General features: G+C 42.3%; 2 protein-coding genes across 3 annotated transcripts in view; both read right to left on the minus strand.

The window, feature by feature from the left end:
- The window catches only part of pxk (PX domain containing serine/threonine kinase), a 71,644-nt gene extending 68,774 nt beyond the window's left edge, over positions 1-2,870 (minus strand). The window contains exon 1 of the mRNA XM_082967748.1: positions 2,470-2,870. Coding sequence (XP_082823874.1) covers positions 2,470-2,571 — 102 coding nt within the window. The 5' untranslated portion in view covers positions 2,572-2,870. The remainder of the gene's footprint in view (positions 1-2,469) is intronic.
- A 491-nt stretch (positions 2,871-3,361) lies between these two features.
- rpp14 (ribonuclease P/MRP 14 subunit) lies at positions 3,362-19,056 on the minus strand. Of its 2 annotated transcripts, XM_045711229.2 has the most exons (7): positions 18,932-19,056; positions 18,778-18,840; positions 18,491-18,609; positions 18,077-18,161; positions 7,714-7,790; positions 4,753-4,831; positions 4,580-4,675 (listed from the first exon to the last, which is right to left on the minus strand). In XM_045711229.2, exons 3-7 carry the CDS (start codon positions 18,580-18,582, stop codon positions 4,613-4,615), a joined length of 396 nt encoding a protein of 131 aa, XP_045567185.1. In that variant the 5' UTR covers positions 18,583-18,609; positions 18,778-18,840; positions 18,932-19,056; the 3' UTR covers positions 4,580-4,612.
- Between the last annotated feature and the right edge of the window lie 1,538 nt (positions 19,057-20,594).

A 20,594-nucleotide genomic window follows, 5' to 3' on the forward strand; every position in this document is an offset into this window, starting at 1 on the left:
ATCCTTCAACCGTTTCACTCCAGTCACAATGTTCTATGATAATATGCATGTTTCACTGCATATATTTAGTTAACCAGGGACATATTCGTCGAGCAGTAGGCGTGCAGGATCTAAGATCAGTGTTGCCTTTCAGATCATAACAAAGAAGATTACATGGAGAGGGGAGACCTGATCCTAGATCAGCACTTCTACTCTGATACCTAGTATTCAAACAGCGTTCCCCCAAATCATTCACTACAGCTGAAGGCTAACACTATAGGCCTGAGAGGGTAGTACTGTGGATGCGTCTCAAAATGGCATCCTATTCCCTACGTAGTGCACTACTTTTGACCAGATCCCCATAAGGCCCTGGACAAAAGTAGGGTACTATATAGGGTGTCATTTGGGACACAGACTAAGGTCTGACTGGGTGACATGGTAGTACAGTAGCTGGAATAACACAAGCCAAGGGTCCAAAGGTCCGGTTTAAACCTTACCAGGATAATCTACTGCAGGCCACTTAAACACCACTGAGCCTAAGCTATATGCCACTCACATAAACATTATTGTTCAATGTGCTAAAGTTGATACAGTCAGGCTGGCAGCAAACTGTGGTACATCCCAGTTTAAAACAACGACACCCGAGTGTATAACCAAGTCTCATTTTCTTGACATTCAATTTATATCAGATAGGTCATGCCCATAGAGGGCACCTGCCTGCTAAAGCATCTAGTTATTGCTTTAGCTAGCCCAGAGATGTTTCTAATCAACTCAGAGTAGCTAGCTTGCTTAACTATATTAGCTGGCAAGGTTGGTAGACTTTAGAAAAGCAAGCAATAACTTGATGTACTGAATAAAGACTCACATTCCTTTCCATCTTTTACCCAGATTTTAAACAGAGAAGCATAGAAACAGTTTATTCTACCCAGATTTTTAGCAGCGATGAAGAGAAAGTTTATTTTATCCAGATGTTTGTTTATATATATTTTTTAAAACACCAGTCAGGAGGATAGAGACAGCTCAAGAGCAGAGGAGGCTGGTGGGTGGGGCTATAGGACAGGCTCGTATTAAATGGAACTGGTGTCAAATGTGGTTTCCATATGTTTGACACATTCCATTCCAGCCATTGCAATGCGGCAGTCCTCCTATAGCTCTTCCCACCAGCCTCCTCTGCTCACTTGGTACACTAAGATAAGCAGAAAAAGATTAAACAATGATTATGGCTCTAGATTGGTCTTTGAAAAATGATCAATAAAAATATATATATATATATATATATATATATATATATATATATATATATATATATATATATATATATATATATATATATATATATGCTATCCACAAGTTAATCTGATTCTGGAAAAGTAGATAAGAGTTTATTACTAATGAGGCCCTTTTAAGTACCCAGCCATTCTCACGTACTTTATGCCCCCAAAAAATGATTTTTGGGGTGCACGACGGCCCTGATTCAAATCCATATTATCTAGTTAACTTAAGGTAGCCTACATGGCTATCATTTCACCCTGACTTTACCCAATACAATTGTATCATCAATATGTGGCATTTGGTCTACCAGTATAGTTATTTCCACAGTTTAGCAGTGTTTATTGTGAAAGACTCAACTGTGACTGTATAAACCCAACTCTGGCAACTGGAATGACACACGAACAATCATCAAACTGTCAGACTATTTAGCAAAAGGCCCCATAAAACGATACATTACATTTTTATTAGGCTCTAACTAAACAGCTGTCATTGTTTAAAAAGACAAGAAAAAAAAGGAAAAAAAATGTTAGGTTGAGTTAAACGTTTGCTCGTTTCACTCTGTTTGGTTCTTAATAAAAACGGTAAGCGATTTCCGTAATGAATACACCCCTGAGCTAAACTAGCTTGAGTAAAATGGCTAAGTAGTTAGCAGCTGAGCTAAACTAGCATGAGTAAAATGGCTAAGTAGTTAGCAGCTGAGCTAAACTAGCTTGAGTAAAATGGCTAAGTAGTTAGCAGCTGAGCTAAACTAGCTTGAGTAAAATGGCTAAGTAGTTAGCAGCTGAGCTAAACTAGCTTGAGTAAAATGGCTAAGTAGTTAGCAGCTGAGCTAAACTAGCTTGAGTAAAATGGCTTAGTAGTTAGCAGCTGAGTAAAATGGCTAAGTAGTTAGCAGCTGAGCTAAACTAGCTTCAGTAAAATGGCTAAGTAGTTAGCAGCTGAGCTAAACTATCCAGCTGACTGTCAAAAAATGTCAACACACGAGTCGATGGCAGCCGTTTTTACAACGAACTGGTGGATAAACACTTTCCAAACACGTCGTACACAAGCGGTAAACAACCGTTAATGTTAATTAAGAGACCAACAACGACACTGGTTTATAGAGGGGAAAAAAACGGTCTGACACCATAAATAGAAGTTTGTTAACCTTCACCGTGATAAATTAGCTAGCTAACTACTTCCTCAGCTTGTCCCCTTGCCTGGTCGAACAAGACTCACCGTGTGAGATTGTAGATTTTGGCTAGCCTCGATCAGTGCTGTAAGGGCCACCGTGTCATCCAACAGCACCCTTCCCGGGGACTGTTTCTCCAAAAACGCCATCCCTTGGCGCCCGATCAAAGTAACGAACCAAACGATAAAACACCTTCGGGGTCGGGAAACTAACGCAGATGGACCTGAAGTCAAGCTAGCTAGCTAGCTGAGTATTTAGTCAGAAATGAGGGCAGGAAACGCAGCGTTGACACTTGACAGAATTAAGATTCCGATCCTACGCTTGTTAACAGCTGCACTGGGGTCAGACAGACTTCCTGTTTAAATTAAAACAAGAGCGAGATATGGCTAGGGGAAAAACCTACCTCCAATACAAGGATGACAAGATTGGAAAAACTGCGATAATTATTTTTTTTCGAGCAGTTGTTCAATCTTCTCAGTGTAACAGTTGGGATAATAAGACCATTTTGGAGTACAACACATTTCTCAAGCCATATACTATCTTGCATCGACTCTGCTGTGTTTTAATCGGAACAGGAAATCTGTCAGACCCCAGTGCAAGTGTAAACTAGCGGTAGGAATCGATGCTGGCTAGGTTGACACAGGCTGGCTGTGTCATCAGACCAAGTTCAGGACTGGTAATGGTGCTAGTAACTAATACATAGCTGCCTGTAGGTACCCGCCCCGAGTCCAGGGGTGGAAACAGCCAGATGGTCGTTTTTTTAAAATTTATTTCACAAGACAGGTTTGGTCATACATTTGGTAATCTGATTAGGAAATACATTTTGAATAAGTACAACAATTGGGTTTGAAAGATCTATGAAGTATATGTCTATGTGTGATTATAAAAACTATGATTGTGTTTATATTTATCACTAAAGAAACAATACAACATGCATAGTTGGCAGCCTTGAAAATGCTTAGATTCAATTTATTTGGAACTCAGATATGCCTACATACATTGACCTAGGTCTTTATTATGTCATTTATTTACAAAACAACTAAGAAGGATCTTTGATCAAACAAAAGTAGTTCTCAAATTCAATAAATCATAATTTAACCAAAGAACATTGTGCACAATTTTTTTGTAATACAAGAGCACAAGACCATATAACAGTTATTAGAAAAGTATGAGCAAAACAAGGACCATTCCAGTGCCACTGATTTAACAGGCATTTGTCAGGAGATGCTTTGGAGGTAGTCCCACAACATAGACACTACCTCTGAGCTGTTCCTAGAGGGATGTGAGACGGATAGATTGTCTATCACACAGGTACTCAAGCCATACAAAAACATAAAAAGGATCTCCAAAAAGCCAGTTAAACAAAAAGTACAGGTTTACCACAACATATTTTAAATCCCTGCCGCCAGAACCAAATCTCACGTTAGCTCAAGTCTGTCATGTCAAGAGAGACGACAATAGTTCCACTAACTAGCTTCAAATACAGTCCGTTTGTGCTAACATTCCACTCCTTCTCTGTCAGCACAAACAGACTGGATTTGAGGCTACAATATTCCCTCCAACTGTTATCATCATCATTATCATCATCATCATCACACCCTTGGTTGCTGATCCTCTGGCATCATGATCATGACCTCCCCCTCCATGACCACTTTATCTTTGACAGAGCAAGTCACTGCGATGAAGGCGAACGACATCTTGATCTTCTTCACCACGGCTTCAGCCAGAACCTCCTCCCCGATGTACAGCGGCGCCGGAAACCTGATCTCCTGGTACAGGAAGATACAGCCGCTCCCCGGCATCTTGGTCCCCAGAATGGCCGAGATCAGTCCGTTTATCAGTACGCCGTGGACGATGGGAGTTTCGAACGACGTGGTCTTGGCATAGGTCGGATCCAGGTGAATGGGGTTTACGTCCCCGGTGAGCTCGGCGAAGACCGCCACGTCCCTGGCGCTGAAGGCCTTGGTGAGAGAGGCCCGCTCCCCGACATGGAGGTGACGTGGCTGGGGTAATGTAACCGACGGCAGGGGTCCCCTGGACCTTTGAATGCAGTTAAGAGCTGCATAGTTGAAATTAGAGCACAAATGTGGTTTACTAAAGACATTTCTGAAAATGAAGTTCATTCTAAGTATTGTTTTGTCTTTACAGTGTTATGGGTTACTGTGTTGATTCAAGAACCAACAGCTTTGCTCAGTCCAACTCCAGCTCCAGCTCACGACTATTCCCAGACAGAGTTAACAGGAAAGGTGACACCTGGGAAAGGAAGGGGGGATGTTTACGTTATGCAGCAGGGTTGGTCAATTCGAATTAAAAGGCAGTCAGTAGTTTACCTGAGTAACTCTGAAAGAGCACCGTTCATTCTGATAGGATCCCAACAGTGTCAGGGCACTCCACAACTTCACCAGCCCACTGAAAGAAACAAACAGACCCGGTCACATCCTCTAAAGAAGGAATCTCCAACCCTGTTCCTGGAGAGACACCCCTCCTATAGGTTAACTCCAACCCTGTTCCTGGGGAGATACCCTCCTATAGGTTAACTCCAACCCTGTTCCTGGAGAGACACCCCTCCTATAGGTTAACTCCAACCCTGTTCCTGGAGAGATGCCCTCCTATAGGTTAACTCCAACCCTGTTCCTGGAGAGATGCCCTCCTATAGGTTAACTCCAACCCTGTTCCTGGAGAGCTACCCTCCTATAGGTTAACTCCAACCCTGTTCCTGGAGAGATGCCCTCCTATAGGTTAACTCCAACCCTGTTCCTGGAGAGCTAGCCTCCTATAGGTTAACTCCAACCCTGTTCCTGGAGAGCTACCCTCCTATAGGTTAACTCCAGCCCTGTTCCTGGAGAGATGCCCTCCTATAGGTTAACTCCAACCCTGTTCCTGGAGAACTGCCCTCCTATAGGCTAACTCCAACCCTGTTCCTGGAGAACTGCCCTCCTATAGGCTAACTCCAACCCTGTTCCTGGAGAACTACCCTCCTATAGGTTAACTCCAGCCCTGTTCCTGGAGAGATGCCCTCCTATAGGTTAACTCCAACCCTGTTCCTGGAGAGATGCCCTCCTATAGGTTAACTCCAACCCTGTTCCTGGAGAGCTACCCTCCTATAGGTTAACTCCAACCCTGTTCCTGGAGAGCTAGCCTCCTATAGGTTAACTCCAACCCTGTTCCTGGAGAGCTACCCTCCTATAGGTTAACTCCAGCCCTGTTCCTGGAGAGATGCCCTCCTATAGGTTAACTCCAACCCTGTTCCTGAAGTGCTACCCTCCTATAGGTTAACTCCAACCCTGTTCCTGGAGAGCTGCCCTCCTATAGGTTAACTCCAACCCTGTTCCTGGAGAACTGCCCTCCTATAGGCTAACTCCAACCCTGTTCCTGGAGAACTGCCCTCCTATAGGCTAACTCCAACCCTGTTCCTGGAGAGCTAGCCTCCTATAGGTTAACTCCAACCCTGTTCCTGGAGAGCTACCCTCCTATAGGTTAACTCCAGCCCTGTTCCTGGAGAGATGCCCTCCTATAGGTTAACTCCAACCCTGTTCCTGGAGAACTGCCCTCCTATAGGTTAACTCCAACCCTGTTCCTGGAGAACTGCCCTCCTATAGGCTAACTCCAACCCTGTTCCTGGAGAACTACCCTCCTATAGGTTAACTCCAACCCTGTTCCTGGAGAGATGCCCTCCTATAGGTTAACTCCAACCCTGTTCCTGGAGAGATGCCCTCCTATAGGTTAACTCCAACCCTGTTCCTGGAGAGATGCCCTCCTATAGGTTAACTCCAACCCTGTTCCTGGAGAGCTACCCTCCTATAGGTTAACTCCAACCCTGTTCCTGGAGAGCTAGCCTCCTATAGGCTAACTCCAACCCTGTTCCTGGAGAACTGCACTCCTATTGGCTAACTCCAACCCTGTTCCTGGAGAACTACCCTCCTATAGGTTAACTCCAGCCCTGTTCCTGGAGAGATGCCCTCCTATAGGTTAACTCCAACCCTGTTCCTGGAGAGATGCCCTCCTATAGGTTAACTCCAACCCTGTTCCTGGAGAGCTACCCTCCTATAGGTTAACTCCAACCCTGTTCCTGGAGAACTAGCCTCCTATAGGTTAACTCCAACCCTGTTCCTGGAGAGATGACCTCCTATAGGTTAACTCTAACCCTGTTCCTGGAGAGATGCCCTCCTATAGGTTCACTCCAACCCTGTTCCTGGAGAGATACCCTCCTATAGGTTAACTCCAACCCTGTTCCTGGAGAGCTACCCTCCTATAGGTTAACTCCAACCCTGTTCCTGGAGAACTACCCTCCTATAGGCTAACTCCAACCCTGTTCCTGGAGAACTACCCTCCTATAGGTTAACTCCAACCCTGTTCCTGGAGAGATGCCCTCCTATAGGTTAACTCCAACCCTGTTCCTGGAGAACTACCCTCCTATAGGTTAACTCCAACCCTGTTCCTGGAGAACTACCCTCCTATAGGCTAACTCCAACCCTGTTCCTGGAGAGATACCCTCCTATAGGTTAACTCCAACCCTGTTCCTGGAGAACTACCCTCCTATAGGCTAACTCCAACCCTGTTCCTGGAGAACTACCCTCCTATAGGTTAACTCCAACCCTGTTCCTGGAGAACTACCCTCCTATAGGCTAACTCCAACCCTGTTCCTGAAGTGCTACCCTCCTATAGGTTAACTCCAACCCTGTTCCTGGAGAGCTACCCTCCTATAGGTTAACTCCAAACCTGTTCCTGGAGATCTACCCTCCTATAGGTTAACTCCAACCCTGTTCCTGGAGAGATGCCCTCCTATAGGTTAACTCCAACCCTGTTCCTGGAGAGATGCCCTCCTATAGGTTAACTCCAACCCTGTTCCTGGAGAACTACCCTCCTATAGGCTAACTCCAACCCTGTTCCTGAAGTGCTACCCTCCTATAGGTTAACTCCAACCCTGTTCCTGGAGAGCTACCCTCCTATAGGTTAACTCCAACCCTGTTCCTGGAGAGCTACCCTCCTATAGGTTAACTCCAACCCTGTTCCTGGAGAACTACCCTCCTATAGGTTATTATGATTTTTTTTTTCTTCCCCACCCTCTTTTTCTCCTCAATTTCGATCTTGTCTCATCGCTGCAACTACCCAACGGGCTCGGGAGGCGAAGGTGGAGTCATGAGTCCTCCTTAACACCCGCCTGCTTAACCCGGAAGCCAGCCGCACCAACATGTCGGAGGAAACACAGTTCAACTGACTACCGTTGTCAGCTTGCATAATTTTTGCCCAAGACTTGCATGCGGGGGTAAAATGTATGGCCAGTTAGTTACCTGTTGTACACACGCAGCACGCCTGTTAGTGCTCTCGCATCAAACTTCAACAGATCAAAAGGGAACGCACTTCCAACCTAAAACAGAGGACAGAAGTTTCACCAAAAAATGTTAAGCGCTGTTTTCAGCTCAGACTATCCTAACTTGAATAGAAATATCCTCACCCCCCGGGATAACTGGACAGAAATAACCTCACCCCCGGGATAACTGAATAGAAATATCCTCACCCCCCGGGATAACTGAATAGAAATATCCTCACCCCCCGGGATAACTGAATAGAAATATCCTCACCCCCCGGGATAACTGAATAGAAATATCCTCACCCCCCGGGATAACTGAATAGAAATATCCACACCCCCGGGATAACTGAATAGAAATATCCTCACCCCCCGGGATAACTGAATAGAAATATCCTCACCCCCCGGGATAACTGAATAGAAATATCCACACCCCCGGGATAACTGAATAGAAATATCCTCACCCCCCGGGATAACTGAATAGAAATATCCTCACCCCCCGGGATAACTGGATAGAAATATCCTCACCCCCGGGATAACTGGATATAAATAACCTCACCCCCGGGATAACTGAATATAAATATCCTCACCCCCCGGGATAACTGAATAGAAATATCCTCACCCCCCGGGATAACTGAATAGAAATATCCACACCCCCGGGATAACTGAATAGAAATATCCTCACCCCCGGGATAACTGAATAGAAATATCCTCACCCCCCGGGATAACTGAATAGAAATATCCTCACCCCCCGGGATAACTGAATAGAAATATCCTCACCCCCGGGAGAACTGAATATAAATATCCTCACCCCCCGGGATAACTGGATATAAATAACCTCACCCCCGGGATAACTGGATATAAATATCTTACCCCCGGGATAACTGGATATAAATATCCTCACCCCCGGGATAACTGGACAGAAATAACCTCACCCCCGGGATAACTGAATAGAAATATCCTCACCCCCCGGGATAACTGAATAGAAATATCCTCACCCCCGGGATAACTGAATAGAAATATCCTCACCCCCCGGGATAACTGAATAGAAATATCCTCACCCCCCGGGATAACTGAATAGAAATATCCTCACCCCCCGGGATAACTGAATAGAAATATCCTCACCCCCCAGGATAACTGAATAGAAATATCCTCACCCCCCGGGATAACTGAATAGAAAACTCCCCCCTCCCGGGATAACTGGATATAAATATCCTCACCCCCCGGGATAACTGAATAGAAATATCCTAACCCCCGGGATAACTGGACAGAAATATCCTAACCCCCGGGCTAATCAACTAGAAATATCCTCACCCCCGGGCTAATCAACTAGTAATATCCTCACCTCCGGGCTAATCAACTAGAAATATCCTCACCCCCGGGGGGATAACTGGATATAAATAACCTCACCCCTGGGATAACTGGATGTAAATATCCTCACCCCCGGGGGGATAACTGGATATAAATAACCTCACCCCTGGGATAACTGGATGTAAATAACCTCACCCCCGGGGTCGATAACTGGATATAAATAACCTCACCCCTGGGATAATTGCAAACAAGGATTAAGTGTCTAGTGTGAGAGACTGGAATGGGAAATACTTTTACATTAAACACCTCTTCATCAATGGAAACGGAAGACGGCAACAACTACAAAGTGGTGCATAAAGCAATGTAATATGAAGAATAGCCACAATTCCCTGGACATGAGGAATACAGAGTTATGAGAAGCACTCTATACATTACATCTATATCAACAACATTCAGTACATTACAACACTCTATACATTTACACTTAAATCAACAACATTCAATACATCTAAAACCTTTGACCGGTAGTGTAGAACACCTACTCATTCAAGGGTTTTTCTTTATTTTTGACTATTTTCTACATTATAGAATAATAGTGAAGACGTCAAAACTATGAAATAACACATATGGAATCATGTAGTAACAACCCTTTGCCTTGATGATAGCTTTGCACACTTGGCATTCTCTCAACCAGCTTCATGAGGTAGTCACCTGGAATGCATTTCAATTAACAGGTGTGCCTTCCTAAAAGTTAATTTGTGGAATTTCTTTCCTTCTTAATGCGTTTGAGCCAATCAGTTGTGTTGTGACAAGGTAGGGGTGGTATACAGAAGATAGCCCTATTTGGTAAAAGACCAAGTCCATATTATGGCAAGAACAGCTCAAATAAACAAAGAGAAACAACAGTCCATTATTACTTTAAGACATGAAGGTCAGTCAATCCAGGAAATGTGAAGAACTTTTCTTCAAATGCGGTAGCAAAACCCATCAAGCGCTATGATGAAACTGGCTCTCATGAGGACCGCCACAGGAAAGGAAGACCCAGAGTTCCCTCTGCTGCAGAGGATAAGTTCATTAGAGTTAACTGCACCTCAGAATGCAGCCCAAATTAAAGTAACAGACACATCTCAACATCAACTGTTCAGAGGAGACTGTGTGAATCAGGCCTTCATGGTCAAATTGCTGCAAAGAAACTACTACTAGAGGACACCAATAAGAAGAAGAGACTTGTTTGGGCCAAGAAACACGAGCAATGGACATTAGACTGGTGGAAATTTGGCCTTTGGTCTGGAGACCAAATTGGAGATTTTTGGTTCCAACCACCACGTCTTTGTGAGATGATCTCCGCATGTGTATTTCCCCCTGTGAAGCATGGAGGAGGAGGTGTGATGGTGTGGGGGTTTTTGCTGGTGATTTAATTCGAATTCAAGGCACACTTAACCAGCATGGTTAACAGCGATGCGCCATCCCATCTGGTTTGGGTTTAGTGGGACTATCATTTATTTTTCAACAGGACAATGACCCAAAACACCTCCAGGCTGTCTAAGGGCTATTTGACCAAGGAGAGGGATGGAGTGCTGCATCAGATGACCTGGCCTCCACAATCATCTGACCTCAACCAAATTGAGATGGTTTGGGATGAGTTGGATCGCAGAGTGAAGGAAAAGCAGCCAACAAGTGCTCAGCATATGTGGGAACTCCTTCAAGACTGTTGGAAAAGCATTCTAGGTGAAGCTGATTGAAAGAATGCCAAGAGTGTGCAAATCTGTCATCAAGGCAAAGGGTGGCTACTTTGAAGAATTTGAAATATAAAATCTATTTTGATTTGTTTAACACTTTTTTGGTTACTACGTGATTCCATGTGTTACTTCATAGTTTTATAATTCTTCACTACTATTCTACAATGTAGAAAATAGTAAAAAGAAAAACCCTTGAATGAATAGGTGTTGTAAAACTGTTGACTGGTAGTGTATATATGCAACATTAAATACATTACAACACTATACATTACATCTATATCAGCAACATTCACCACATTACATCTACAGTTGAAGTCGGAAGTTTACATACACCTTAGCCAAATACATTTAAACTCAGGTTTTTCACAATTTCTGACATTTAATCCTAGTAAAAATTCCTTGTCTTAGGTCAGTTAGGATCACCACTTTATTTTAAGAATGTGAAATGTCAGAATAATAGCAGAGAGAATGATTTATTTCAGCTTTTATTTCTTTCATCACATTTCCAGTGGGTCAGAAGTTTACATACACTCAATTAGTATTTGGTAGCATTGCCTTTAAATTGTTTAACTTGGGTCAAACATTTCAGGTAGCCTTCCACAAGCTTCCCACAATAAGTTGGGTGAATTTTGGCCCATTCCTCCTGACAGCTGGTGTAACTGAGTCAGGTTTGTAGGCCTCCTTGCTCACACACGCTTTTTCAGTTCTGCCCACAAATGTTCTATAGGATTGAGGTCAGGGCTTTGTGATGGCCACTCCAATACCTTAACATTTTGCCACAACTTTGGAAGTATACTTGGGGTCATTGTCCATTTGGAAGACCCATTAATCACCAAGCTTTAACTTCCTGACGTCTTGAGATTTTGCTTCAATATATCCACATAAATTTCCTGCCTCATGATGCCATCTATTTTGTAAAGTGCACCAGTCCCTCCTGCAACAAACCCCCACAACATGATGCTGCCACCCCTGTATTTCACGGTTGGGATGGTGTTCTTCGGCTTGCAAGCCTCCCCCCTTTTTCCTACAAACATAATGATGGTCATTATGGCCAAACAGTTCTATTTTTGTTTCATCAGACCAGAGGACATTTCTCCAAAAAGTACAATCTTTGTCCCCATGTGCAGTTGCAAACTGTAGTCTGGCTTTTTTATGACGGTTTTGGAGCAGTGGCTTCTTCCTTGCTGAGTGGCCTTTTAGGTTATGTCGATATAGGACTCGTTTTACTGTGGATATAGATACTTTTGTACCTGTTTCCTCTAGCATCTTCACAAGGTCCTTTGCTGTTGTTCTGGGATTGATTTGCACTTTTCGCACCAAAGTACGTTCATCTCTAGGAGACAGAACGCATCTCCTTCCTGAGTGGTATGACGGCTGCGTGGTCCCATGGTGTTTATACTTGCGTACTATTGTTTGTACAGATGAACGTGGTACCTTCAGGCATTTGGAAATTGCTCCCAAGGATGAACCAGCCTTGTGGAGGTCTACAACTTTATTTCTGAGGTTTTGGCTGATTTCTTTAGATTTTCCCATGATGTCAAGCAAAGAGGCACTTAGTTTGAAGGTAGGCCTTGAAATACATCCACAGGTACACCTCCAATTGACTCAAATTATGTCAATTAGCCTATCAGAAGCTTCTAAAGCCATGACATCATTTTCTGGAATTTTCCAAGCTGTTTAAAGGCACAGTCAACTTAGTGTATGTAAACTTCTGACCCACTGGAATTGTGATACATTGAATTATAAGTAAAATAATCTGTCTGTAAACAATTGTTGGAAAAATTACTTGTGTCATGCACAAAGTAGATGTCCTAACCGACTTGCCAAAACTATAGTTTGTTAACAAGAAATTTGTGGAGTGGTTGAAAAACGAGTTTTAATGACTCCAACCTAAGTGTATGTAAACTTCCGACTTCAACAACATTCAGTACTACTAGTGGTATTTATTCCCCTGCCGTCTTATGCTCCGGTTGTAATGGATTTGGTTGAGTGTGTATTTGTGTTTGTAATGGTTTACTTAAGCCTGGATCGATATTAGGGCTGGCTGGTATACCGTATTCCTCCTGCTGCATGCCACCTCCCACTCCAAGCCCTGCCGCCCTGCCACACCAAGCCCTGCCGCCCTGCCACTCCAAGCCCTGCCGCCCTGCCACTCCAAGCCCTGCCGCCCTGCCACTCCAAGCCCTGCCGCCCTGCCACTCCAAGCCCTGCCGCCCTGCCACTCCAAGCCCTGCCACTCCAAGCCCTGCCGCCAGCACCTCCAAGCCCTGCTCCCCGTCACTCAAGGAGAGAGCAGTTGTTCGTAGTGATGTTACGTTTGATACCGGAGCCCCGTTCGAAATCGCTAAGCAGCAAACTTCGAAGCAGTGTGCCGATGCTTGTATCACGTTATCGGGACGTCGTCATCAATGATGTTGGAAGTTTCGTCTGATCACGTCCTGTTTCAGACCGTGTGTTGCAAAAATGATATAGACAACTTATTTTTCCGTTGTTCCGGTGCTCTCTTCGATTCCAAGCTGCTTTCAAAACACCGACCTCTACTGGATACCGTAATTACAAATATATTTAGAATTTTGTACGTAACGTTTCACATGACCGGTAGCTTAGCAGATAGTTCCCTATTCTATGGGACATTCAGAGACATGAGGGTATGAAGTCGAATCCTATTGAAGGCACAATGTTTTGAAAATTGTTATGTGAAACCACACTTTCTGCAGTGTTGTTCAAATAACTTGTTTTATTTAGTATAAACTTTTGTCTTAAGCATCCTAAATAATGCCATAGATTCAGTTTTTGTATTATATAGTAAACTTGAAGGCAAAAAAAGTGAAGAATGATGTAAGATGCGAACGTGGGATTCCAACTAATTATAGGCTCCTACGATTTACCGCTCCGCTACGGAGTTTTTGAAGAAAACAGTTGGGGGGAAAAAATTATATTAATCTGATAATCACACGCTGCTATATTGCTGACCAGCAGATGTCACTAATGTGCACTGAACAGAATGAAGTTACGGCACAATTTGGTGTAAGCACCGAAGCCTTCAGAAAGACTCGGTTTTCCCATCACTAGTTGTTAGACCGTGGAGTCACAAGCACTTTCTTGCGGTTCTCTCTATCGGCATAGTCAGACAGACGCAACAGCGCATTGGTGACATGCTGCTTTCCACAAGCATTATACATTTACACTATTAGTTTCTGTATCTTACTGTCAGCTAATTTGTCTTTTCATAGTAAGTTGTGGCTAAAATAAATCTTGTTAGCCGCTAATGCTAAATAGCTAGTTATTGCTAAATGTACAAAGAGTCTAGCTAGCTAATACAGCCTGGTACCAGTGCTGGTGTAGGCGTAGATCAGCATGTTGTTTGTGCAACGGTATCTTCTAAATACTGTTGGAATAGGCAAAGTATGAATATGTTAGCTAGCTATCTACATGAAGCAAGAGAACATTTAATGCAATATTTAATTAGGGTCACCTGTTGATGTTCTGTCCTTGAGCTGTTTTTGTCTATTAATCTTCTGGATTGTGTCATGTTTTGTGTGGACCCCAGGAAGAGTAGCTCCTGCTTTTGCAATAGCTAATGGGGATCCTAATAAAATACCTGGAAACACTGACCAACACTATGGTTCATACCCTGTCAACATTTCCTCCCTGGCTTATTCATGAATTCATTGTCATGACAAACCACAATGTATTGAAGGTTCTGCCCACTATATTCCAACTATAGAATTACAATATTCATTCTCTTTCCATGATTTCAACAGTTCAATTAACTAGGCCTAGATGTTTTGCCAATATCATGCAGCCAGCCATGGCAGTGTGGAAATGATAACAAAAGTGCAGGGGGGAAAAAAAACGTGGGTTGTCCCTGACTAAAAATAAATTGGTCGACCGAGAGTCATCTGTTATTTCGACCAATCAACTGGTCAAAATGTTACCTTGTATTTCTCCATATATATATATATATATATATATATATATATATATAGACATCCTGTGTTTGAATCAAATCAGTTATATGCACTGAGCTTGTATTATGCTTGAAGTGTACTGTTTGATTAAATAATTAAAAACTATCTAAATAAAGTTGCACTCCCCATGTATAATCTCCCAACAATTGAATGGGTATTTACCAACGTTTCGGCATTACTGTGCCCCGAAATACTATTATTCTGGGTGTGCATCAGCGCAAGTTTTGTTGAACCCTGATTAAATATATAAGACATGACTAGAGGGAGTACGACCACGATTGATGTGATTGTGCTGGGCTCAGACTTGCTGCACTTTGTTAAAAAAAAAAAATATATATATATATATATATATATATATATATATATATATATATATATATATATATATATATATATATATATATATGACAGCGCGATTGTGACTAGCACCTCTCCTCCCTGCTGCAGCGACCACCACAGAACATCAACGGTGTTTATCGCGATGCCCGTGTTGCTGAACCTTCAAAATAATTTCTGACCTTAAAAGTTGTGTTACTGAAATCCCTAATTCGTTTATGAAAAAATAAAAAAACGTCCCTATTCCCTCAACCCTTGCTCTCTTTACGTGACGCATGGAATGACCTATAGCCTATCATAAACTGGTTATAACAAACACGTGACGCATGGAATGACCTATAGCCTATCATAAACTGGTTATAACAAACTCTTAAACACCGTAACACGTGACTACAAGATAGATGCAGATGACGTGACAAATAAACTTGAAACGGGGGAATGTTTGATTGCTCAAGAGGTAAAACGGGAAGTCATATGTTTGTAGTTGTGGGAAAAAATACTAGAGATGGGAAAAAAAAGGTAAGGAAGAAGCACCGGGGGCCAAACAGGTGTTGTTCGATTACAACAATGTTTCTGACTATTTGGCACAATGTAAACAACACTAAATACCAGAGAGTCTGTAGTCTGTAGTAAGTTTTTTTTAGAGGGGGGTGGGGGGGGGGGTTTACAGCAAAGACTAAACACAGTCGCATGCATGCAATTGCCGACATGGAATAGTGTATTTATTGTTTACAATAATTATTCGCTTTGTTATTTTAAAACAAACGCTTGATTGCATTTCAAATCATGAATGACTCGTATGCTGTGTATTATGACATGAATGAATTGTTGACTGATACAGTAGCCTATATAAAAGTATTGATATATAGGCCTAATTTATTAAGATTAAAACAGGATGCGCTCTTAGGCCTAGAGTTCGATGGTGGTTACACAAGGCTGCTATACTAAAGCCTACTAATGATAATGACATTACTTATTATAATGACCATAACGAGATAAAGAAAAAGTTTAGAAATATACATTTTTCGGACAATTTGGAACAGTGTAAACACTAAATAAATTATAATACCAGATGCTGTTCTAACAGGGACAAAACGTGTAAAACCTTTATTACAGCAAAAGATTTTTAAAAAAGACACATTTGTTAAATTGTTTATCAGACTTTGTTTTTACTTGAGGTTTGGTGCTCATGGAGATATAGATTAATAATTTATAAAGCCAGGCACGTTTAACAGTTAGGCAACAGCGATCGCTATCCAACACAGGATAAAGTGCATTTTTGATCAAATATTTATATATATATTTTTTTGTGTTGCACCATTGTTCTTACAATGCCTTCGGGAAAGTATTCAGACCCCTTGACTTTTCCCACATTTTGTTACGTTACAGCCTTATTCTAAAGTGGATTAAATAAAAAGGATCCTCAGCAATCTACACACAATACCCCATTATGACATCACAATACCCCATTATGACATCACAATACCCCATAATGACATCACAATACCCCATAATGACAAAACAGTTTGACATTTTTTGTAGATTTATTTAAAACAAAAACAGAAATACCTGATTTACATAAGTATTCAGACCCTTTGCTATGAGACTTGAAATTGAGCTCAGATGCATCCTGTTTCCATTGATCATCCTTGAGATGTTTCTACAACTTGGAGTCCACCTGTGGTAAATTCAATTGATTGGACATGATTTGGAAAGACACACACCTGTCTATATAAGGTCCCACAGTTGACAGTGCATGTCAGAGCAAAAACCAAGCCATGAGGTCAAAGGAATTGTCCGTAGAGCTCCGAGACAGGATTGTATCGAGGCACAGATCTGGGGAAGGGTACCAAAACATGTCTGCAGCATTGAAGGTCCCCAAGAACACAGTGGCCTCCGTCATTCTGAAATGGAAGATGTTTGGATCCACCAAGACTCTTCCTAGAGCTGGCCGCCCGGCCAAACTGAGCAATTGGGGGAGAAGGGCCTTGATGGTCACTCTGAAAGAGCTCCTCTGTAGAGATGGGACAACCTTGCAGAAGGACAACCATCTCTGTAGCACTCCACCAATCAGGCCTTTATGGTAGAGTGGCCAGACGGAAGCCACTCCTCAGTAAAAGGCACATGACAGCCCACTTGGGGTGAGAAACAAGGTTCTCTGGTCTGATGAAACCAAGATTGAACTCTTTGGCCTGAATGCCAAGCATCACATCTGGAGGAAACCTGGCACCATCCCTACGGTGAAGCATGGCGGTGGTAGCATCATGCTGTGGCGATGTTTTTCAGCGGCAGGGACCGGGAGAGTAGTCAGGATCAGGGCAAAGATGAACAGAGCAAAGTACAGAGAGATCCTTGATGAAAACCTGCTCTAGAGCGCTCAGGACATCAGACTGGGGTGAAGGTTCACCTTCCAACAGGATAACGACCCTAAGCACAAAGCCAAGACAACGCAGGAGTGGCTTCGGGACAAGTCTCTGAATGTCCTTGAGTGGCCCAACCAGAGATGTATAAATTATTTTTGTTTTAAGTTGGATTGAACAGTGTAAAACAATCAGAATGGTGAAAGCCTCATTGAAATCCCTTATAATGTATGCATTGCCAGCCTAGGGTCACGAACTACACAAAGCATATTTATAACTTTTTACATTTAAGTCACTTTAGCAGACGCTCTTATCCAGAGCGACTTACATGACCAATGAGGTTTAAGTGCCTTGCTCAAGAGCATATCGGCAGATGTTTTCACCTAGTTTGTCTCTGGGATTCGAACCAGTGACTTTTCTGTTACTGGCCCAATGCTCTTAAATCGCTTGGCTACCTGCTCTAGTTATTCAAATACATACAAAATACCATCAAAACTGTAAAAAAAAAAAAAAAAAAAAAAGGAAAATATTGTGATATGAAATTTTGGCAATATTGCCCAGCTCTAATCCATATGGATTTATTCTGTTTCATTTCAGTTTCGGATCCAGTCGGTCTAGCTTCACTTTACCTCTCCATACAGGTCCCTGAGGCCAGAGACGATGAGCTGCTTCAGTTGGGCTGCACTGAGTCTGGTGTTTTCATTCTCTAACACTCTGAGGAAGAAAGGATTCAAAAGAGGTCATGAATTAACAAGTGTTCAAATCAAAATCTTTGTGAATTCATGCATCCTTACTGCAGGTTCAAAATGCACACATTTGGCACAGAGTAGTTTGAAAGTGAGTTGTGAACACAGATGCACTGTCACCTCACAATTGTTTTGTCTAGTGTGTACTGTACTCAGGGAAAGGAGTTGTTCCTGACCACGTGATCAGATCAGGGAAAACTACAGGGCTTTGGGGAAAGAGGCAGGAAGTAAAAATTTTTTTTGTTTGTTGTTGCATCAAATGGAAAGAAACTTTGATCAAGTGGTGGTGACACTTACAGGGAGATCCTCATATAGTGGTAAACGGATGTGTTTTTGTACACAAGTCGCTCATAAGTCGCCGGTTCGTCCTTTATGTCTGCGCGCCGCATTCTATTTGGCTACAAGCGTCGCGTGTCCTTCAAAACAACCAACACAAAAAGCAGCAGTACAGTTAAAACTACTATGGTGTGAAAAATGTAACGTTAAGTCAGTATTTTAGCCTATAGCATGTCAAAGGTGATATACAAGTTTTGGCGATTCAATACATTGCAATGTGTAGGTAATAATGATTGAACGTTATGTACAGTTCGTTGTTGCAGAAACCTGGATCCGATGAGGCTAACGTTAGCTAGCAGCTAACTAGCCAGCTACAGAGGATGGAAATGGGCCTCGTTAAATATCTGAAATATTATATTGGTTATTGATGACAGAATCGTTTACTGTACTTTATACACTCACCAACGGCGTCAACGTGTTGCTGTTGAATCCACTTTAACCTTAGTTTTTTTTATTTTTAATAAAAGGCTGTATTAAGAAAGTTGCCTGTTGATAAGTGCTAAGACCCAACGTGACTTAACTAAACGTGCTTTCCCTGAAGCTACGCATGCGCAGAACATGTAAACAGTGGTAGAATTTAAATTAAACTCCTCCCTCTTAAAACCCATTGGATAAGAAGGTCAGAGGGGCGGAACCTCGGGGCTTTCAATTCAAATTCAAAGGAGCTTTATTGACATGGGGGAAAAAAATATGTTAACAATGCTAAAGCAAGTGAAGTAGATCATATTACAAAAGTGAATTAATTATACATCCAAGCTTTTTCATCCAATGAATTTTGAGAAGGAGGCGAGGAGAGAGTGTATATGGGACACGAGGTGATCCAATTGAGTTTTTTCCCAACGAGAACAGAAGCGCCGAGGACTCTTGCTAAAATCAAGTGTCGCCACCTAGCGAAACAATGAGGCATTAACACAAATCAACGCTTATTGGTTCAGCATATGTTACAGCGGGTACAGCGAAATGCTTATGTTACTAGCTTATATCAGTGCAGTACAATGTCAAACACACACATGATAAAAATGCAAATAAAAAAAATGAATCAAGAAATATCGGAACGAATTGGCGTTGTTGAATACTCCTTTCTGATTTTTATATAATATATTTTATATATGTTATATATTCTAGCGTGCGTTATTTCCCTATAACGCACAGTGTATTTGCACGGTAGAATTGAATAGCAATAGTTAATTTTACAGGTTTTGTTTGAGATGTTTTTGAAAGCTAAAGTCAAACAGAAAACAATAATGGTATTGTTGAATTGGATTTTAATAATAGTCTGATAGTTTGGTTAGCTAAACATATATAGTAAGTCTGTTTGTTTGGTTATCACTCTTAGCAAACTTCCTGGCTATTTCAGTGGATGTTAGAACACATTTCTAGTGACAAATGTGTTAAATTACGGCCATCAACTAGGGGCTCTATGAGTTCTCTGGAAAATAATGTAACTCGGTGGAAGGTCAGTTCCACTTTGCTAGCCTGTCGTGTAACACAGCTACATCGTTCATTATTTTCCATAGAGCGCATAGCCCCTCGTTGATAATGGTTTCTGAGTGGTTAGAAGCAGCATTATAGAATAGACAATTAAAACCAGATAACGGGACAGTTGGAAAATATATCCGGACACCTTGCAATCATGACGCATTATTTACCTACACATGCAAGACCTTACTCGCCACAAAGTCACAGACAGCTAAAAACCCAACAACAACACAAACCGAAACTGTATACATTGTAAACGCAGGTCCAAAGAATAAAAACGTAGCTAGATAGATCATTGGGGGGGGGGGTGAAAATACGCCAAGGATCTATGTGATACTGATCACGCTATACGTTTTTTTTGTGGGGGTAGATATGGTTGTCCTTGTTCGATAGAGCCATTGGACGTCTTTCCGCGATGTTCCTATCATTGCTTAATATATATGCTGACACATTTTAGTCCAGTCTCTGAAAGACCACAACTTCTGTGTATCGGTGCTTCGTCATCTGCCCCCGCACCTCCCCCAATGCAGGTTTTTTTGAAGTGGTGGACACTAACAACACAATCCTTTAGGTAGTTCTGGATACT

This window comes from Salmo salar, chromosome 22 (genome assembly GCF_965601325.2).
Source record: "Salmo salar chromosome 22, fSalSal1, whole genome shotgun sequence".
NCBI lineage: Eukaryota > Metazoa > Chordata > Actinopteri > Salmoniformes > Salmonidae > Salmo > Salmo salar.

Coding starts and splice junctions, on each gene's coding strand:
- rpp14 (XM_045711229.2), bottom strand. CDS start 18,582: ATGCGGCGCGCAGACATAAAGGACGAACCGGCGACTTATGAGCGACTT. Junction 4,832..7,713: donor GTGCTGCGTGTGTACAACAG/GTAACTAACTGG, acceptor TGTTTCTTTCAG/TGGGCTGGTGAAGTTGTGGA. Junction 4,676..4,752: donor GCTCTTTCAGAGTTACTCAG/GTAAACTACTGA, acceptor TTCCTTTCCCAG/GTGTCACCTTTCCTGTTAAC.